This window comes from Hevea brasiliensis, chromosome 13, assembly GCF_030052815.1.
Source record: "Hevea brasiliensis isolate MT/VB/25A 57/8 chromosome 13, ASM3005281v1, whole genome shotgun sequence".
Classification (NCBI taxonomy): domain Eukaryota; kingdom Viridiplantae; phylum Streptophyta; class Magnoliopsida; order Malpighiales; family Euphorbiaceae; genus Hevea; species Hevea brasiliensis.
Genome location: NC_079505.1, coordinates 4,347,395 through 4,370,139, shown reverse-complemented (window position 1 = coordinate 4,370,139; position 22,745 = coordinate 4,347,395). Strand labels below are relative to the sequence as shown.

The window sequence follows — 22,745 nt, the reverse complement described above, 5'->3', positions numbered from 1 at the left end:
CGGGTAAGGGGTGTCACAGGTTAAGTCCAGAATTAGAGTTTGTGTTCAACATAAAAGTTGTTCTAAATTGTCTAAACTTTTTATTGACATAAATTTCAAATCAATTGGACCTTTCTACACTGAGTTATGACCAAATGAATGAACACTGTTCATTTGGTCATTTTGCCCAGGTAAAATGTGTGTTACCCTGATTTGGTCAATTTTTAGGGCATTCTAAGTTTGGTTTCTGGACAGGGTTCCTTCATCAAAGTTGTGCCATTATGTGTCTAATTTCATGTCCAATTGGCTTTGCACCAATTGAACCTACACAATCCATGTTATAGCTGCCCAAACATGCTGGACTCACATCCAGACCTACAGGGTACTCAAGGCAGCACACCCAACCTCAAATCCAAAGCTACAATTCACTTCAATTCCTCATCATACACAGCCAAATGGTCACTAATTGACCATTAGAACTCCCATTCACTAACATATGAGCAAATCCAAATTTTGTGCCCCAAACCCTAACTCTAACAACTACAATTCTTCATACACACAAAATCCATGAATTAAAACACCAAAATCATGTTCAATGACAGCCATACATAACATTATGCAATCAAGTTGATGAAACTCTAGGTACCCTAAGGCTGCCGAAATTTCATGGGGCAAGTTCATGCATCTTTAATTCATTTTTCTTCAAATTTTCAACTTAACTCTACTTAAATTCATGCTTAGAAAAGAGTGGAAGCAAGAAAATTAGCACTAACCTCTTGGATGAATTTCTACCCTTCACTTTCCTTCACTTTCTTTGGTTTTCTTGGCAGCCAAACACCTTCCCAAGTGGTGTAGATAAGTTTTAATGAAGAAGGTTTAGGGTTTTGTGGAGGGAAATCAATGAAAATTAAGAGAGATGAAGAAAATTTTCATGGAAGAGAGAGATGAGAGATTTTTGGCCAAAATGGGTACAAGGAAGAAAATGCAGAATTTTGGTTTAATTTAGGGTCTTTTGACTTTTATTCTTATGCTTGATTAAATATGATTGGTTGATAGGGTTTTAATTGTATCATCCTATGCCATAAATTTGATTTTTATTTCATTTTTGTTTTCTTTTCTTTCTTCCATCTTTTACTTATTTTCAATTAAATTTTTATCAATATTAATTCATATTTTGGATCATAATAATTATTTACTTAATTGGACAAGTCGGCCAAAAATCATCTCTGAAGACGAAATGACTAAAATGCCCTCCGTTTGGCTTATTGAGCCAAAATCATCTGTGCCGATCTAAAAATTTTTCTAAGTATTTTCTTGACATTCTAATGCCATAGAAACCTCAATGACTCTTCTTTAGAGTCCCAAAAATTATTTTATAAATTTTCTTCTGGGTTTAGGGCTCCTAGCTGCGAAGACTGCAACTTCCCACTAGGTTACCCATCGCTAGGGCACCGGCTCATTTAACTTGGTTGTATTTTATTTCTAAAATTTTTCCTAAATTTTTCTTATTATTATTTGAGTTATTTATGATTCCTTACTCTAGTCTAAATATTTTTCCAGAAATTCTAGCTATCCGAACGAACACCGATAACCGGAACAGTAGAATGTATGAAATTACTACAGTAAGGGTGTTACAAATTCTCTGATAGAACAGTTGGGAATACACTACTTTCCTATTTTAAAGAGGTAGCCATCATGTTGGTAGAATCTTTGAAAGACTTTCCCTTTGCAAGAATCATAGATAGAAGAAAAGTCCCTATCTGACTTATATTACTTAATCATCAATTCAAATCCCAAAAACTTAGTATTTAGCAAAGAGATTAAGGCATACCTCCTAGATAATGCATCGGCCACAATGTTGGGGTGTCCCTTCATATACTTGATTACATATGGGAATGATTCAAGAAACTCCACGCATTTGGCACACCGCTTGTTTAGCTTACTTTGTCCTTTTAGGTGCTTCAAGGACTTATGGTCTGTGTGGACAACAAACTCTCTTGGCAAGAGGTAGTGTTGCCAAGTCTCCAAGGCACGAACAAGAGCATAAAACTCTTTTTCATAGGTTGAGTAGTTCAAACTAGCTCCATTCAACTTTTCACTGAAATAAGTAATGGGACGCCTTTCTTGCATTAGAACAACCCCAATTCCCACTCTGGAAGCATCGCATTCTACCTCAAAGGTCTTCAAAAAATCCGGCAATACAAGTATTGGAGTAGAGTTTAGTTTTGCTTTGATGAGTTCAAAACTCTTTTGGGCAGCTTCACTCCAATTAAATTTCCCTTCCTTCTTTAAGCACTCTGTTATAGGGGCCATGATGGTGCTGAAATTCTTTACAAACCTCCTGTAGAAAGAGGTTAAGCCATGAAAACTTCTCACCTCCAAGATTGTAGTTGGTACTGGCCATTCTAGTATTGCTTGCACCTTCCCTTTGCCTACCTCCATGCCATGTTTGGATACCACAAAGCCAAGGAATGTGACTTGATAGTGGCAAAAAATGTACTTCTTGATGTTCGCATACAACTTTTCTTGGTGTAGAACTTCAAAAATAGCCCTTAGATGCTTGAGATGATCTTCAAAACTCCTGCTATAAATCAGAATATCATCAAAATAAACAACCACAAATTTACCAATGAAGTGGCATGTTACACTCCTATTTGTATAGCCTGGTATATTTCACTGTTCCGGTGATCAGTGTTGGTCCGGACAATTAAGGGGATTAGAACCACACTTATGACAACTAGATAAGCTATAAACACAAATAATTAGTAATTGTTAATTAGTTAAGTATAAATAAGAAAAACAGAACATAAGAAGTTAAACGAGTTGAGAGTCATAGCGATGGGTGACCTTCTCGGGAAGGACTGCGAAGTCATTTTAAACTCAAATTTCGAACCGTAAAATGTGACGCTGCGGTCCTTAGGATTATTATAAACACAGTGGAAAAGAGAAAATCACGAAAAAGAACTGTTAAGCCAGTCAAATAATCAATTTAGGGAGCCGGAAGAAATATTGAATTAATTGCAAACCGAGAAAATCACGATGGGCAATTTGGTCAATTGACCCCGAGAGCTGACTCCTGACCTAACTGTCAATTAAAATGGAAGAAAAGAAAATTTCAAAATCGAGAATTAAATTAAAGAGCTAATAGAAAAATAAATAGAAAAAAAAAAGAAAATAAAAAAGTTAAAAAGGTGATGACATCATGCATGATGCCATAAAAATAATAATTAATATATTTAATTAATTAGATTTTTGGTCTTCCTAAAGACATAAAAACAAAAAGGAAAAGAAAAAAAAAAGGATCAAAAGTGTTCTTCCTCACCTTGTTGCCGCCCCATCTCTCTCTCCATTCCTTCACCATGTTCCACCATTGTTAAGGGAAAGAAAGCTTAAATTTCCCCACTCTCTTCCATAAATTCACAAAGTCCCAACATTAAAAATTCTCTTTACATGTTGAGGAAGCATTAGAGAGTAAAAAGAAGAAGAAAGACTTGAAGAAAGGGAAGCTTAAAAACCCTCCAAGCAAGGTTAGTAATGCAAACTTCAAATTTTTAGTTTAATTAGTGTGTGTATAACATCAAGAACATAGAAATAAACTTAAAATGAAATGAAACAAATTGTTGAGGGACTAAGTTGAAATTCAGCTAGAATGAAGGGGAGGGTGATTTGCATGATTTGAATGGTTTTAATGGGTATAGGAACTTTAATTAGTTGAATGGTTAGGATTAAAGACTTTGAAAGTAGCTAAATGCATGAGTTCGTGAATTAGGGTTTTGAACATTAGGATTTAGAGACAAAAAATGTGAGGAAGTGGTAAATGATGTCTTTGACCTAATGTGAAGTGAAAAATGATCATTTGTAACCAAATGAAGTGTGTTGGAATGGTGGGAGTTAAGGCCAAATTCGGATGGAGTATGGTCATGCTGCTGGCAGCATGACCAAATTTCTTTTAAGGGACCAAAATGAAATTTTACAAGTCCAATTGGTATGGGACCAATTGGGAATGAAAATAGACACTAAATGACACAATTTTCATTTAGGAAGCATGCCCAAAAAGTGACCAAAACCTAGTGAACAAATTGACCAAACTTGAAAAATCTCAGTCTGTCCCTCTGCAAACTGACCAAATGAACAGTGTTTATTCATTTGCCCATAACATGAGCTAGGAAGGTCAAAATGATCTGAAATTTTACCAGTAGTTAGATGAGATATAGACCTAAAACTTTCATGAAGAACACCAACTCAAATTATGCCATTAACTAAGTCATTTGGCCACCCCAAGTTGGTGACCCAAAACTGCCAGCACCAAAAATTGCCCAGAATTCTGGGTTGTGTCTAATCCGGCAGCTATGGTTCAAATGGCTATAACTTGAGCTACAAAACTCCAATTGGAGTGATTCAAAAAGGATAATAAACTTAAGACAATAGGGAACATTTTCTATGAAGAAATTTTTTCCAAATTCCAACAGTAAAGTGACCAATGGAATAGTGCAACCTTAGACTCTAAAACAGAAAATTATCAAATTTACCAAAAAGACTTAGAATTTGAATAAATAACCAAAACCAAAAAATTTAGTGACCAAAATGTGGTATGTGGGTGAAGTTGGAATTCCCATACCTATTAAGCCTTAGAAAGTCAACAATTTGACTTGAATAGTGTAGTAAATAGTAACCCGAAACACAAAATTTCAAGAACGTCGAGTTTAGCATGTTATAGCTAGGTAAAAGTGAAGTTAAATTTATTTTTGGATTTATGCTAAGTTATGGTACTGAAACACTGTAAATTTGTGTGTTTCAATTGAAAAGAATACCGGGAAAGAACCCTAGGAACCGAGTCAAGGCCAAGAGGCGACTCGCTTGAGGTTTGTGCACAACATCACTATGCTTTAAAATTCATTGATTAAGTGAATGAAATATGCATTTTACTTTTGCTTTGAATTGTTGAAAGTATTGTGACCTTATTTATGATGTTTTGATTTAAATTGTGAAAGTTACTGTGTATATTTGAAATGACAATGTTTAGCAAATTGTTAAGATAAGTTTTGAAACCACAATGTCATGCCCATATATTTGAACACCTCACTAGCACGACTAGTGGGGGTAATTAGTTTCGAATTTTAATTCATTCTCTGGAGAAGTGTTGAGGTGTGCCAATAGAAGAGGATGTGAATGGATATCCATACATTTGAGCTAGCTAGCCTTGTGATGTGATTTCTCTTTAGCCTCTGGCTATTGAGATTCTATTTGTTTCGAATGGCGTGAACTAACTGTGGATTTTATGAAATATGATTTGATACTTCAAAATGAAATTGTTTGGGATTAAAATCTCATAATGCATGATTTGTATTTAATTCTCATGTTCAGTCAAATTTTTGAATAAATGTGATTTAAGTTCTGCATAAAGATTATTTTAGTATGTTGTGCACCACTGAGTCCTAGTACTCAGCGATAGCTTTTATTGCTGTCGCAGATATAGAGACTAGAGGAGCAGCAGACTGAGCTGCTGAAAATTGAGGATTTATCAGCTTGAAGTTATCGGGTATAATTTATACCATGCCTGTAAATATTTATTTTGATGTATGTATTGCACATAAATGTATGGACATGTAAATCAGTCTTGAGCAGTTTGTACAAAATTTGTATAAAGTTGTAATAAAATTTAGTTTAAATTTTCATACTGTAGATTTTGGTATGATGTATATATATAGATTGTTGTCTTTAATAAATGGAAATGTTTTATTTTAATTTGAATGAGATTGATAGATATTATTTTACTGATGATTGAATTTTGAAAATTGAGAAATGTTGACTGTTGAATTTTGAGATTTGAGAAATTGTTGAGATTGATTGTGAAATTGAAGTAGTGGTTGAGAAAATTTTTAGAAGTGCTTTTTTTCAGATATTTGAAGAACTGTTTTCTCAAAATACAGAAGGAACTCTGACAAAATTTTTATAAAATTTGCGGAGAAATAAAATAGACCAAAAATATTAACTAGTTTTAATGTTAATTAAATGTTTTAAATACCAATTAGAAAATGCTCACCACTTAACAAAAGTAAGAAGATTGTTTTAAAATCCCTTATAGGGTACTTAATAAGTTATCGGTAGGTGAAGTGCGGTAGTTCATTAGGTATTCTACGGGATCATGTTATACCTTACAGAGGGGTAATGTGTGACATGGTAGGAATGGGATAGCGATACTTTATAGTGATTTTGTTAATGGCCCTATTATCAACACACATAAGCATGGAACCATCCTTTTTGGGCACTAATAAAGCTGGAACAGAACATGGGCTCATGGATTCATGAACATAGCCCTTTTTCAACAGCTCCATGACTTGTTTATGCAACTCCTTAGCCTCTTTCGGATTACTTCTGTAGGTTGGTCTATTTGGTAATGCTGCTCCAGGAATTAAATCAATTTGATGCTCAATGCCACGAAGGGAAGGTAGTCTTTCTGGCATCACTTTAGGAAAAATATCTCTAAATTCTTCCAATAGTTCAGCCACCATAGGAGGAACTGTAATGTAATTAGATTCTAGCAATTCTTTAACAATAAGCGCAAAAATAAAATTATGGTTAGTGATAGCCTTCAAAACATCCCCCTTGTTGAGAAACAGACTCTCTTTCTTTTCCTTTTTACTAATTAGCTGCTCTTGATGTATTTGTTAGGTACTAAGAGGGGTTAATACAATTCTTTTCCCATCCTTCATAAAAGAATAAGTATTTTTAAATGCATCATACACAGCCCTTCTATAAAATTGCCATGGCCTCCCTAACAACAAATGACTAGCATTCATAGGCACAATGTCACACACAACTTCATCTTTATACTTGCCTATGGAGAAAGGAACAACTACTAGCTTATTCACTTTAACATCACCATCATCATTCAACCATTGCAATTTATAAGGATGAGGATGCACTAAGATGGACGAATTAAGTTTCTCCACTAAGATAATAGAAGCAACATTAGTACAACTACTACCATTAATAATGACATTACATACCTTATTGAGAATAGTGCATCCGGTATAGAAGATGTTCTCTCTTTGCTCTTCCTTTTTTGTTACAACTGCACTTAAGGTTCTTCTGACCACTAACATCTCCCAAACATCAGCATACTCTACTTCCTCATCACCATATGCTTCTTGATTCTCTTCCTCCTCGCAAGTCTCATCTTCACTCTCTAGCTCCCATTGGGCTTCCCTCAACACCATTACTCTCTTGTTGGGTCATTCTGAAGCAATGTGTCCATGGCCAAGGCACTTGAAGCATTTTATGTCTCTACTTCTTTTGGGAGGGGCTGGATCTACTTCCTTCTACTTGCCCTTGCTTACACTAACTGGTGCTTTGGTAGAGCTCTCCCCTTTATCATGCTTCTTCATGCCACCTTTATCACTAGTAAGTGGGGTGATAGTGTTAGAAGGTTTTGTTAATGCTTTGGTAGTAGTGCCCTTGTATCCACCTTTCATTCTTTGCCTTTCAACCTTAATGACAAGTTTGATCACATCCTGCAAAAACACATATGGTTGCAATTCAACAGTATTAGCAACTTCATAATTCAAACCACCAAGAAAATGGGCAATGGTTTGTTCTTGTGGTTCCCTCACATCACATCTCAACATCAACATCTCAAATTCTTTAATATAGTCTTCCACACACATTCCACCTTGGCGCAAACTTTGGAGTTTGATATACAACTCCTGTTTGTAATATTCAGGTACAAATCACTTCTCCATGATTCTTTTCATCTTACGCTAAGTTTGTACATCATCAAGCCCATCCCTACGTCTTTGAGCCTTCACGTTCTCCCACCATAAGTTTGCATAATCAATAAACTCAATGGCAGCAAGTTTGCACTTATTTGTTTCACTGTACTCTTGATACTCAAAAATTTTATCGACTCTTTGTACCCATCTAGGTACTCTTTCGGTGAGCTGGTACCTCCAAAAGTTGGAATCTTCATATTGATATTGTCTCGTTTGCCATGTGAACGCCTAGGCAGGCGTTGATCATAAGCACCTTCTTCAACTCCTGGTTCTTCATCATCATCATCACCATGCCCTTCTTGCCTAGGACCATTGCGCTCTCTTTGTGGTTGGAGTGCAACTAGTCTTGTCAAAGCTTGTCTGATTTGAGCAATTTGCTCTTGCATTGCATTCTGCTGTCTTTCAAGTCTTAGCATATGTGCTTGATCCAATGTGAGAACTCTTGGAACTGGCAGAGCCACTTTTCCTTCATCAAACATGTTGCTATCGCAATCAAACTCACTAAGTGTTTCACTCGGTTAAAGGACAGGTTGGTTCACTCCCTCATGTGTTTGCAACCCAAAGGCTTCAAGGTGCTGCTTAACTAAGGCTCTGATACCAAACTGACGTGCCTTGTGAATGAGAGAATGAAAATTGATTAGTTATGAAAGATAAGAAATTTTTCTTGAATGAATCAAGGAACAAGAATAAGCCAAAATTAAGCAATATAACACCAAATTCAACTTCAACAGAAAAAAAAGAAAGGAATTTCTTTTTGGTATTTTATGATTTAAGATGCAACAGTAATAAAAGGCAAAAATAAGAAGATAACTATGGAATGTAAGCTTTGATAAGAGTAATATCGCCACAAAGAATATAATCCCAATCAAGACGCTACACAAGTAACTTCTTGTGATAAGTCAAGACTTCACCACAAACAAAGAATATTTAATAAAAAAGAAAAAGCAGCACTTGCTATTGTGATTAAAATTCAGAATGTTTTGAGCTTACAAGAGTTAGCCTTTATATAGGCTAATTACAAATACTATAAAGGAAAATAGCAAGGTTACTAAATAGGAAGTTTGAATAGTCTTCTAAATAGAAAATAATATTGAATTTTTTAAAAGAAACACTTCAGAAATCTGCTTATAGAGTGATGCACGAATTTGAGGAGATTTAGTGACTTTTCAACCTTATTTCCTTCCTTAATTGAAATATATTTCAATCTCCTTCTGATTTCTTTGACTTGGTCAATTCCAAACAGTAAATAGGGGCCTTTTACACACATATGGACTTGTTTTCTTTATAATCAGCCCATTATCTTTATTTTAACTTAAGCTCAAATATTTTAGCATGCACCTATCTCACATGCCCCATGGACTTGCTAAGTCCAGCCCAACTTTTTTAATTTTGAATACAAGTAAGTAAAGTAATGAGCTTGCTTTTGGACTTAGTCAATGGGCCCTCGTATCTCATGTTATCATATGGCACATCAAATGGCCATGCCAAAAAACTTGCAAATGAAAGAACAAGAGAGAGAGAGAGAGAGAGAGAGAGAGAATTTAGAGAAGAAAGTAACTAGATATATTATTCATAATTTTAATTCAACACTAATACAACTATGTGAAAATATTTAATGGGCCAAAAGTATATTTTACTAATTCAAAGGAAGCTAAATAATAAAGAAATCTTAATTTTTTTTATAATGGTGTTGGATGAAAAAAATCTGTATGAGAATCAACACAGATGATAAATTAATACTTTTTTTATGAAATTTAAAAAATTCTCATAATTTACTAATAATTTTATTATTATATTAAAATAAAGATCGACCTTACTTTCTTAATAATTTTAAAAAATATAAAATGTCACATTGTCTTGTTTTTCCTTTTTCATTCTAACTATATTAATATGGCCTATTGAAAAAAAAAAAAAAAGACTCATCACATTTTAGCAAATTTATACAATCTTTTAATTTTGATAGAATAGGCCAAAATTAAAAAAATATACAAAAAATTTATCTAAAAATTCCGAAAATTTTTGAATAACAAATTTTAGAATAACACCATTAACTATCTAAAACTATTTTTCAGTAACATAAAAAATTTTAGGATATTAGCAATAGAAATGGTATAATTTTAATAGCTCTATTGAGCCAAAAAGTCAAACATTATCATGTTTTCACAATTTTATTCAATCATTTTAATCTTAGTAAAATGGACCAAAATTTTTAATGTTGTTAAAATTTTATTTAATTTTTGTTAATTAAATTTTGAACTTTATTTTTCTATTTATTTTTTAACTATCATTGAAAACCGAAAATTATCTTAATTATCAACTTTTTTATAATTTTATTTTAATAACAAATAAACATTAAATAGTGATAAGATTTGATGGCAGCAAGAAGAGAGAGAGTGTAACTAAAAATATCTAATTTAATCAAATAATTAAGAATTTTAATGTATTATAAATATCAAAATAAAATTTAAAAGTAGTTAACGGCATTAGTAAGGTGGAATTACTTAGAAAATGGAGTGAAAGAATATGTCAGAAAAATTGGATAAAATTATAAGAAGCTTTTAAATTTTTGAAAATTTTGAATAAAATTTTTCTTCAATTTTGACTAATTCTATCAAAATTAAAAAAATTAAGTAAAATTACCAAAATACGATAAGATTTAACTTTTTTTTTTTATCTGTGGCCGTATTAAAATTATACACTTTCTATTGCTAATATTCTAAAATTTGTTATGTTACTGAATAATAGTTTAAGATAGTTAATGGTGTTATCAAACGCTTAAAGTTGTATTTAATTTAAATAAATTTCATAAAATTTTATAAAATTCCAATTTTTAATATTTGATTTAAAAAAGATTTTAGTTTAGAGAATTCAATTTTATGAAATTGAATATAATTAAAATTAAATTCTATCAAAAGAGATAAAATTTTAAATAATTTGATAATATTTTTGAATCAGGTCATTTAGATTTTGTTCACACAATTAGAGATGACAACGGGTTGATTATTAGTTATGTGATCTCAATAAACCCTATTAAAATTAATTTAAATAGTGTAAAATCGAATCTAGGATGAGTTTAATTTTTAAAAAATAATCTTTTTATTGGACTTGAGTTTGATATGTTAAACACTCGTCATTGGATTTTGTTTATATAAATAATTAATTATATATAAAATATATATTTTTATAATAATATTTCTATATTCTATTTTTAAAATATATTTAAAATATTTTATAAAATTATTAAATCTTTAAATACAAATTATTAATAAAAATATATTTTTATATAATTAAATAAAATATATAATTCTAAATAAATTTAGACATTATTTAAATAATAATATAATAATTAAATTTAAATAAATTTAAGTAATTTAAAATAAATTTTAATTAAATTTAAAATATATACAAATATTAAAAATGTTAATAAAATAAAAATTTAAATATAATAATTTTTGTGAATACTCCATTTATTACTATTTATGTGCACATTCTCTTTTCTTACATTTGCTCCACCCCACATTTTCTCCCTCTTTTATTATTTTTTTTCACATATAACATCCGAAATAAATTCTTTAAAACAAATTTGAAATAAATATAAATTATAATATTGAATATAATTTGTAATAAACATGAATGATATGAATTTACATTTTAAATTATATTAAATTCACTAAAAACGTATGAAAAATTATTATTATTTATTTACAATTTGCAGGCAAGAACTGCATTTAAGACGCCAGAGGAGTGAGTGAAGTCTTGGTGGTGGTGTTAGAAACTCCTAACAACCTCCATTAATACGTCCTTGCTATTAACTGATCCAACACACAGCTAAATGTTGCTAAGAACTGGACCTTCTTCTGGTTTCTCTCTCACAGATTGAATCTGCAAGGGATGCTACGAACAAGTTGAACTGACCCATTTCACAGGTGCTGGAAAGTTTTAATTTTTCTTCTCTGGGTAGCTAAACGGAGAGTTAGGGTCCATTTTCCCTTTTTTGTTATTGTGGATTTTGAAGTTTTATGCTTGCTGCTCAATTGGGTAACTTTCTTTCGTTCTGGATTATGTTCTTGCTTCTGAGTAACCAGTTTCTGATTTTTTTTTTCTTTTAATTTGTTGTAGAGTTTGGGAAATAGTTGTGATGGAATTGGAACTGACCCTCCTGCAATTTTCTGTGCTTTTGACTGCTTTTATTGTGCCCCGGTTTGCTGTCTCTGAAACAGTGAGTTTAGCAAATGCAACTCTTTTGAAAAATATTTGATTTGTTGCGCATTTTGCAAGAATTTAAGTGTGTTGCGTTGTTGAATTTGTATTTTAATTCTTTTTTTTTTTGTTGCTTTTTTTAGATATCAAATGACACAGTTCATAGTTCACTGGTAGCTTCCAAGAATGAAAGCAGTAAAGGTGTGAGTAGCATTTCTTTTCTTGTATTAGAGATGGTTAGAGCGGTTTGTTTCTTTTCTTGAAAGCTGAAGTATAGTTTTGCTTCTCATTTTTTTTTCTTTTAAAGAAAAAAAAAATTCTGTGGTAGAAAAGAGTTTATGTAGTTTCTCATTGAAATTATGTGCCTCTCCCAAAAGTCACTTTTAGAATTGGTCTAATGTTTTATAACTTATGAAATAAATGGAATATTGATGGGAAGCTGATCTGAGTAAAAGATGAGATGAGCTCTTGTTTATTCTTGGTCAAGACTAAATTGAACCTTAGTTTTTGTTATCTACCGACTAACCAAGACACGCAATGAGCTGAAACATTCTTTAAAATCCATTATTGATTCTCAAATCCAAGTTAGTATGGAAGATGATGGAAGCCTGGTTTCAGATTATTATGGAAGGGAAAGTATAATATTTACGTTAGTGGAAAAGTATCTCAGAAAAAGTGAAATAATTCGAGGAACATAGGAACATTGTACTAAATATGAACAATCCCTGGTTCCTTTGTGTTCTCACTATTGAAGTCTTTCATTCTTCTTCTATATTGATCGTGAAATTGCAAAGACGGAAGCTTTCAACACAATCATGAGGAGAAGATAATCGCTTTTATTTAAGAAAAAAAAAAATCATCTTTCTTTTGATAATTTGTCTTATCATGCATGAATTATGGCTAAAAGTTCCTCAGTTTTCAAGTAAATGAAGTTATTTTTATGTTACTTAAAACAATGACCACTAATATGTGGTGAGTGTACTAACGTTACAGCATAGCTCCAATGGTTCTGATGCATTAACAGTTTACAATACTAATGCCGTATAAACAGAAATTATAGTAGATGCAAGCCTGGAAAATGCATCCCAAAAATAACTTGACAGATAGGACATATTGAATTTAAATTTTGTGTCATTTTCTGTTTTAACATTTGTTCCATGGCTCTCGTGAAGTTCTTACAGAAGTACTACATTTTTGGCATGTCTGAGATTACTTTCATAAATATTTAGAATGGATTATAGTAGAAACATGCATAGGGTGGGTTTCTCATAGCTTGTGTCAAGTATGTGGCAATTACTATATTGAAGGTTAATTTTTCTTGGTGACAGCATGGTGCCATTCTGGCTGGGACATCAGTCCAAACAAGAATAAGTGCCTGAAATATTTAGAAAATTCCCTATCATGGGTTGAGTCAGAGAACCTCTGCAAAAGCTATGGTGGACATTTGGCAGCATTGACATCTTCTCAAGAACTAAGCTTTGCAAAACAGCTGTGTGGCCAAATTGCTAATAGCTGCTGGGTTGGAGGAAGAGATATTGACTCCACTGTTGGTTTTGATTGGAAGTGGTCTGATAATTCATCATATTGGAATAAGTCAATATTTGCTGGGCCATCTTCTGATTCAAACTGCACCAGTTTGCCATGCCGCAACAATTCTGGAGCTGATTTCTGTACATTGTTGAATAATGGTACCACTTATCTCCTGGAAGAGAGATGCAACATGTCTCATGCTTTTATTTGCATGCTTGATGTTGGTAAGCCTCCACAACATGTTACAGATAAATTGCTATTCATACCTGATCTATATTTGTATGTATTTCCTTTTGAGGAAATATGTACTTGCTCACATGCCCATATTGTAGTTTTGAGTGTTTGGAAGTGTATAATGTTTTTCTGTCACTTGTGTGAAGAGAAGTGCTTGACATGCTTTTCCTTTTTGTTTTCCTCTTCTCTCTCTCTCTCTCTCTCTCTCTCTCTCTCTCCTGGTTACCAGAAAACAAATGCTACCACATGCACTGTCACAGGGAATATCTTATTATCCTTGCAGTTGTTAGTGGGTTGATCCTCTGCACGATGTTTGCTGTGGTGATTTGGCTTCTTGCTTGCAGACGGAGCAGGAAGCGCAGAAAGTCCCATGAATTATATAATCCTGCAGGTTCTGCATTAGTTCCGGCCTCATGGAAAGTCTTCACTGATGAGGAACTGAGGTCAATTACAAAGAATTTTAGTGAAGGAAATCGTCTTCTTGGTGATGCAAAAACGGGTGGCACATATAGTGGTCTTCTTCCTGATGGATCAAGGGTTGCTGTTAAGAGATTGAAGAGATCCGGTTTCCAAAGGAAGAAGGATTTTTATTCTGAGATTGGAAGGGTTGCAAGGCTTCATCATCCAAATTTGGTGGCTATTAAAGGATGTTGCTATGATCATGGTGATCGCTATATTGTTTACGAGTTTATAGTTAATGGGCCCTTAGATAGATGGCTACACCACATACCAAGGGGAGGGAGGAGCTTGGATTGGACTATGAGAATGAAAATAGCTACTACCCTTGCTCAAGGGATTGCGTGAGTATCCATGGCCTGTGTTACTTATTTGCAAACTGCATATTGTTACTAGTAACAGAAGCATGAGCAGTATCATTGTTAATCTTTGTTTTTGGAGACATCATAAAACATAAATGCCTGCTAACTTCGTTTTTGAAACATCATAAAACATGAATTTCTGCTAACTTTGTCTCTGAAATTTTGTTTTCTCTTTGCCTTGGTTTCTTCCTAAACTTTGCATCATCTTTGATTGCTGAATAACTGCCTGTTTGGTGGATTGGTTTGTGTGGCTTTTCCTAACTGCTCTTGCCCTTTTTCTTTTCTAACTGCAGCCCGTGGACCATAGTTTTTGGGCCAAAACCATGGTTGGGTGGCCCTATGGAGCTGCGCAAAATGCAGCCCATCCAAAGCCTCAAATAGGGTTTAATAAGGAAAGAAAAGTGTTACTACTGAAAAATTTTACGCTAAGGGATGATAAGATGTAGATTATTATTGGACTTCTCATAGATGTGTAGCCTATACCTAACCAATTAATCTCTGTGATGGTTTATTTTCTACTGACATAATGTCTTTTGTTTGGTTTCTCCTCGTGAATAGGTTCTTGCATGACAAGGTTAAGCCACAGGTTGTGCATCGGGATATTCGTGCCAGCAACGTGCTTCTTGATGAAGAGTTTGGAGCACACTTGATGGGAGTTGGTCTCTCCAAGTTTGTGCCATGGGAAGTGATGCACGAGAGAACAGTGATGGCAGGTGGTACATATGGGTACCTTGCACCAGAATTTGTTTATAGAAATGAGCTTACAACGAAAAGTGATGTTTACAGCTTTGGAGTTCTGCTGTTAGAAATAGTCACTGGTCGCAGGCCTGCACAAGCAGTTGATTCAGTGGGTTGGCAAAGTATATTTGAGTGGGCCACACCGTTGGTTCAGGCACATCGCTATCCTGATCTCTTGGATCCTCTCATATCTTCATCTTCTTCCGAAATTCCGGAAGCTGGTGTGATTCAAAAGGTAGTGGATCTCGTATATACTTGCACACAACATGTGCCGTCAATGCGCCCGAGAATGTCTCATGTTGTCCATCAGTTACAGCAATTGGCCCAGTCATCCATTGTAAAATGAGGCAACCCGGCTGGATGCCCGGGGATTTTCTAACTACAAGATAACTGCAACGGCATTCTTTATCCCAACCATTGAGGGCTTGAGAAATTGCAGAATACTGAGAAGCAAGAGTTGGACTAACATAGATTCTAGTTTCTTAAATTTTGTTATAGAATTTCCATTTCCTTATAAGCCAAGAATGCATTCCATTGCACTGTAGATTATGCTGATCATTCTGTTTTGGACAGTGAATTTTGTGGGAAAAGGTCAAGCATCCAGCAGCTGCAGGTAAAAGATCTCAGGGAAGTTTAGTTTTAGGGAAAATTACTATTTTGGCAATGTATTTTAATGGAACTAATTACTTAGTCTCTGTATTTTGAAAAATATATTATTTAGTCTATGTATTTTACTTCTATTAAACTATTTAGTATTTAGTCTTTTAGTCAAATTTTTCGTTATTCATGTTGAAAATATGGTTCGAATCACTTATGTGGATCAATCTAGATCTATTAGACTTAAAATGTATAAGTCATGTACATTGCTAAAAGATAGCAAAATTCAAAAATTGTGTATATTAGTTAAAAGATGTAATTCTTTTTAATAGTTATACACATGAAGTTATGAAACTATTGGCTAAAAGGTGTCATGATGTATAAGTTTTGTCTTTGTGTGACTTTGGTTCTTGGCATCCTTAAAAGACTTTCCGTTGATGCAATCCTGAAGCAATGGTTATTTCGCAAATAATAAGGTGCATATCTAGACTATGGTTAATTTATGTGATTTATGTTTTTCATGTGATCATATGGTAGATTAGTGAAATAAATATGATAGAGCTAGAGATTTTAGAGTTGTATGAATATGAGTTAGAACTCATAAATTGCAATCTATGTGTTGGATATAAATTTTTCTTCAATTCATATTATTTAAATTACTATTTAGTATCTATTTTAAGAAAATTAATTAGTTGATCCACGTATTTTAAAAAATATTATTATTTAATTTTTTTATTTTAGTGAAATTAATTAGTTGGTCAATATATTTTGAAAAATACAATCATGGGTAAAAATAAAAATTTTACTATTTAGAGACTAAATTTGAATTTACATTTTTTTTAATTTTCTAATTCTTTTTATATTATTTTTACATTTTCTCACGGGAGATAATTTTCCTTAATTACTTAGAAATTTAAGAAAAACTGATTAACTTTTTTGTATAGACAGTTTGTACCATTTTTATCAACAGAAAAAAAAAAAGACGAGGGGAGAGAAAGATGTGAGTATAGACGAGAAGAAATATATATATATATATATATAGAGAGAGAGAGAGAGAGAGAGAGAGAGAGAGAGAGAGAGAGAGAGAGAGCTAAAAGAGGATATGAGAGAAATAAGAGAGGGAGAATTATGGTAGTTTAGATATAAAAAGATAATTATGAGACTAAATAGGTAATATAGTAAAATTATAGAGATTAACTAATGTGTCTTTTTTTTTAATATAGGAATTAAATAGTTTTGGTAAAATAAAAAGATTAAATAGTAGTTTGATCAGTATTAACAAACCGAGAAATTGACGAGAGATTAAACAATTTAATGAAAGTAAAATATTAAAATTAAATAATATATTTTTTAAAAAATAAAAATAAAAAAAATTAATTTTATTAAAATATAAATAGTAATTTACCTTTAATTTTACTTTGAACTGTGATTATCAAAATATTATTATTCAACCACTGCAGTTTCATAACATAAAAGGTTACCTTTCAAATTTCATTTAACACCTTGATTAAATAATCTTAAATTTTTTTTAAGATAATGTATTATTTAAGAGTGATTATTTATGAAATTAATTTTTATTTACCTTGTGAAAAATAAAGTAATATTTTAGCCTTAATTTAGTATTTTAAAAGGAATGAAAATAGAAATGTATGAAGAAAGAATATTGGCTTTGTCGAAATTATTTTTTATTTTTAAAATTAATTGTGATTATATTTTATTATTTAAATTAATTTTAAAATTTATATAAATTTAAAGTTTTTAATTTTGCAATTTATATAAATTTAAAATTTTTAATCCTAAATTTTATAAAAAGTAAATAATTAAAATAAAAAATTAATAAATAAAAAATATTGTTATTTTATTTATTTTTTACAAAATAAAAAAAATATAATTATAGAATCATATAAATTCACTGTCGCTAATACTATTTAATGATAAAAATATATATTGCTGATAATTTTTAACAAAAAAAAATATTTATCACTAAATGTTTAATAATTTTATTTTTTAATGTTACAATAATTAATATAAATTCAAAATTTATATTATTTTAATAATAATTCTACTTATACTAAAAAACTTATTATATTTCTCAATATAGTACTGTAATTATAATCCTATAAATATCATTAATTCATTTAAAATTATTTAATGTATTATATATATATATATATATATATATATATATATATATATATATATATATATATATATATATATATATATATATATATAAAAGTGGAATAGAGGAGAATAATTGGAGGAACAAAAATATCCTCACATTATTATAAAATTATTATTAAAAAAATTAATTGTTTAATTAACATAATTATAAAAATGTTATTAAAAATATAAAATATTTTAAAAGTAACACTAATTTTACAATTTTAATAAAATCAACTAAAATTTTAAATAAAATTAAAAAGTGCTTAGAATTTGTTTATTAATTAGTCATATTTTCAAATTAATTGTATTCTTTACATCAATAAAATATTATAATTTATAAATATATAAAAAAAAGTTTTAAAAGATACTATTCATAAAAATTATTTAGAATTATTTGCATACTTAATTGTTTAAAATAAAAATAAATTTTAAATTTATATTAAAATATAATAAAAAATCCTAATATCAAATTTAAATGTTTATTATTTTAAATTTTTATCTATTTATATAAATTTTATATTATTATTTAATGGCTAAATGACTGAAAAAATATAAACCTTTATAAATTTCTTCAATTTTAGTTAAATCTTTTAATTTTATCAATTTAATCTCAAAATATTAGTTTCAATTTAAGCAATTAGGCTAATTAGATTATTTAATTGATAAAAGCAATTAAAATATTTGCATATATTATTGATATTAGTTAGTCGTTTTAATTTTTATATTAATTTTAGCAATTATTCTCATATTGATAAAAAAATATTATTTTAATTAATTTATCTATCATTTTAAAAATTATAATTACATTTATTTTGGTTTTATTATTTTTTTCTTAAATTTGAAATAAAATGATAGGAAAGATATAAATTAAAAGTATAAGTAGAAAAAAATAGAGATAAAAAAATTAAAAATTCAGATAATAATATTAGATATATTATTCATTTATTATTTTTTTTATCAATATGAAATTGGTTAAAATTGATAAAAATACTAAAATTATTGAATATATTAAGAAAACTAAAAGAAGCAGCTAAAATTGATAATAAATGAAAAAATTTGAATTATTTTATCAATTGATGAGTTAATTATTTTTAATTAAATTTATAATTAAAATTGAAAACATTTGGAAAGATTTATGATTAAATTGATATAATTAAAAGTTTTAACTAAAATTGATAATTGGCATAAAGGTTTTGATTTTCATTTGTCTTTTAATCTTATTTAATTATGTAAATATAAAAATATTTAGACTTATATTAAAGAATAAAATTAATATATAATATATAATTATAATAATGTATTTTTAAATTATATAATTTAACTTTTCATCAATATAATTTATCATATATAGTTTTTGGTTTTAAATACTTAGGTGAGTGATTGAATGAATTTATTAATTCACTCACCTAACTTTTTCACTTATAGTGTTGTTTTGTTATTTTATAATTTTTAATTTATAATAAATAATAATCAAAATATTAAAATCTTAGTCTTATTATAAATCTTATTTTAAAAAATACTTATATAGATAAAAATCTTAACTCATAAATAATTTATTAATAGTAAATGATAATATGCAATTTAAAGGCTTAATACTGAAAAATATATTTTTAAAATTTTTTTTATAATTATAGCTATTTTTTTAACAATTTTAGCATAGTTTTTAAAGTTTTTTTTAACCTACAGTCAAAATTGATTCAAATAAGTTAATTTGATGTAATTTTGATTATTAATTTTTCTTCTAATCATAATTTTAATTATGAATTTATTTTAATTTTCATTGCTTATTAAAAATAATAAATATTTAAAATAAAACTAAAATTCTCAAAAATGGCTATAATAGCAAGAATTTTTAAAAAATTTAAAAAGTAGGAATGGGGGAACACTAGGATTTTCAAAAATATCATTTATTATTTTTATTATTTATAAAAATACAAAAAAAATTTATGAAAAATCGTTAGTTCTGAAATTCTCATTGCAATAATATAAAGTCAAACAATAAAACACATATTTTTTGCCTTATAATCTCTATTTTAAATAGACTATAATAATATTATTTTAAAAATTGAAACTATTTTGAAAATAATTTTTAGTAAATAATAAAATAAAAATATTTATATTCCCATACCATATTTATGGTATTTTATTTATAATATTTTAATCACTAAAGTAATATATATTAAAAATTCTATTTCATATGTTTTATTTATAATATTTCAATTGACTAAAGTAATATAACTTATTAATTTTATTTTCTTATAACTTTTTTGAATTAACTTTAGTTACAAGTAAAATATAGTCATACAAATGAGTAATTAAATTTAATTGGACATTGAAAATAATATATAATGATAATATTATATTATATTATATAAAAAAATTAAAAGAAAATTATATATAACAAAGTTTTAAATCATGAGTTTATATAATGAGTAAATCAACATATAACACATGTTAAGATAAAAACTAATTGCTTAAAGTTAAAAAGTGGAATTGGGTTTTCGCCACCTTTACTTTCTTATTACACTTTTATTTTAGGCCTATCGGCTAAATAAATATAAACTTTTACTTTAATTGTTGATTATATATAAAACTTTTAATTTTAGATGATTTAATTATAACTTTAAAAATTAAAGAAATTATATTCAAAACCCTTAATTTAATTTAAGAAATTTGTCTTTTGCCAGGATGCCAAGTGATTTAACAAGTTATAATTTTAATAGTTTTTTTAGTTGATTCATCCCTCTTTTCTAACCAATCAAGCTCACAAGATATAAATCGAATGAAATAACTTGGCAGATTGGAGGTTGCTCATTCTTTTACATGAGAATCAACAATAACTATATTGTGATTATTAGCTAGTAGCAATGCTAATGTGGTTTATGTATTCAAGTTTGTTACTGAGTTGGTTCAAGTAACTTGATGGTATGTTGTTTGAAATAGATATCTTTCTTTGGTTCCTTTTTGTGATTTTTTTTAAAGAAATCTAATTAATTATGTTTATTGTGAATTATTATGCCATTTATCATGCAAGAAATGAAAGCCAAATCACTAATTTTTGTTTCAGTAATGAATCATAACATAATCTTATGAATAATTTGTATCTTGTAAGCTTGATTGCTTAGAGCTAAAAGAGGGAGACAGAGATGAATCAAATAAAAAAAAATTAAAAATTATGACTTGTCAAGTCGCTTTAACATCTCATATGGCAAAAGTTAAAATCCCTAAATTAGACAACGAGCTTTGGATAAAATTTTTTTAATTTTTAAAGTTATGATTAAATTGTCTAAAATTAAAAGCTTAGGATATAACTAACAACTAACTTAACGGTTTAGATTTATTTGGTCAATAAACTTTTATTTTATATTATATGCAGCTGAGTTTTTCATAGGACTATTTAATATTAATTAGTCTTAACAATTTATTGTTTTATTATATTAGTTACACTTTTGTAAATATAACTACCAACAATGTATTTATTCAGTAATCAGTTCTAATCCCCAACCTCTTTAAACCAGGAATAGCAACATATCTAATATTTTAGAGCATTTAATTTGACTGAACCTTAATTATAGTAATGATCTCTGGTAGCATATGATTGAATTTAAGGTGAATTTAAATTTAAAAAATAATATTTATATGGAGTTCAGATCGAATTTGAGTTTTATATAATGAATATTTATAACTAAATTCTATTTACATAAAATCTTATTTAAATGTAAAATATATATTTTTATAATAATATTTATTATTTATTATATATTACATTTAAATAAATGAAATTAAAATATTTTATAATTTTATAAAATTATTTTATTTTATTTTTCTTATAAAATTCTTAGTCTATACCATTAACTTTAATTAAAATTAAACTCGAAATATGACGATTTTAAAGATGATTCCAATTAAACTTAAAAATATCTACAGTAGCAGCCAATTTGTGGGTGGTAATAATAATAAAAATCAAAGATGGGTGGAGCTGTCTCTTTGTAAGTGGGTCAATTATACTGATTTAATATCATCATCTTTAATATCATCATCTTTCACCAACACTTTTCCTTCTTTATCCTTAATGCACCTAACTTGATTGAGATCTTGACATTTCCTTTCTCTCCTCCTTGCTGATCTATAAATATCTTTCTCCCCTTCTTTAGTTCCCAGTTTCTCATATAACTTTTCAAAGGTATGTGCTCTTACTTGACTAATTGCCTTTTTTGCCTCTTTCTTTGCTATCTTGTACTGTTCATATGCCTCATTATTATCACATTTAGGTAATTTCTTATACCATTTCTTTTTTCTCTTCACTGCCTTTTGTACTTCCTCATTCCACCACCATCTCTCTTTTGAGGGTGGTCCATGTCCTTTAGACTCTCCAAGTACTTTTCTAGCTACTTCTCTAATCTTTGATGCCATCTGTATCCACATATCATTGGCCTCCATATCCAGCTTCCATACTTCGGACTTGAGAAGCTCATTTTTGAACTTCACTTGCTTTACTCCTTTGAACTCCCATCACTTTGTTCAAGCTACACTATTTCTTCTGACCTTACTTGAATTGTTCCTAAACTTGACATCCAAGACCACCAACCGATGTTGACTTATTAAAGCCTCTCCTGGAATGACCTTGCAATCCTTGCATAGAGCTCTATTTGTCTTCCTGGTTAAGAGGAAGTCGATTTGGCTTCTATGTTGCCCACTTTTGAAAGTCACT

At 29.5% G+C, this 22,745-nt stretch overlaps 2 protein-coding genes across 3 annotated transcripts; one reads left to right on the top strand and one right to left on the bottom strand.

The window, feature by feature from the left end:
• Positions 1-1,749: 1,749 nt before the first annotated feature.
• Positions 1,750-7,199, bottom strand: LOC131172007 (uncharacterized). Its single transcript, XM_058132949.1, has 3 exons — positions 6,656-7,199; positions 6,139-6,499; positions 1,750-2,560 (listed from the first exon to the last, which is right to left on the bottom strand). Exons 1-3 carry the CDS (start codon positions 7,197-7,199, stop codon positions 1,750-1,752), a joined length of 1,716 nt encoding a protein of 571 aa, XP_057988932.1.
• A 4,301-nt stretch (positions 7,200-11,500) lies between these two features.
• Positions 11,501-16,054, top strand: LOC110657244 (C-type lectin receptor-like tyrosine-protein kinase At1g52310). 2 transcript variants are annotated; one of them, XM_058131686.1, is made up of 6 exons: positions 11,501-11,677; positions 11,871-11,970; positions 12,095-12,152; positions 13,280-13,705; positions 13,945-14,515; positions 15,092-16,054. In XM_058131686.1, the coding sequence occupies exons 2-6, from the start codon at positions 11,890-11,892 to the stop codon at positions 15,615-15,617; spliced, it is 1,662 nt and encodes a 553-aa protein (XP_057987669.1). In that variant the 5' UTR covers positions 11,501-11,677; positions 11,871-11,889; the 3' UTR covers positions 15,618-16,054. The 2 variants fall into 2 exon arrangements, with proteins under 2 accessions (XP_057987669.1, XP_057987668.1); XM_058131685.1 differs by having other exon boundaries at positions 11,501-11,789.
• Positions 16,055-22,745: the final 6,691 nt, after the last annotated feature.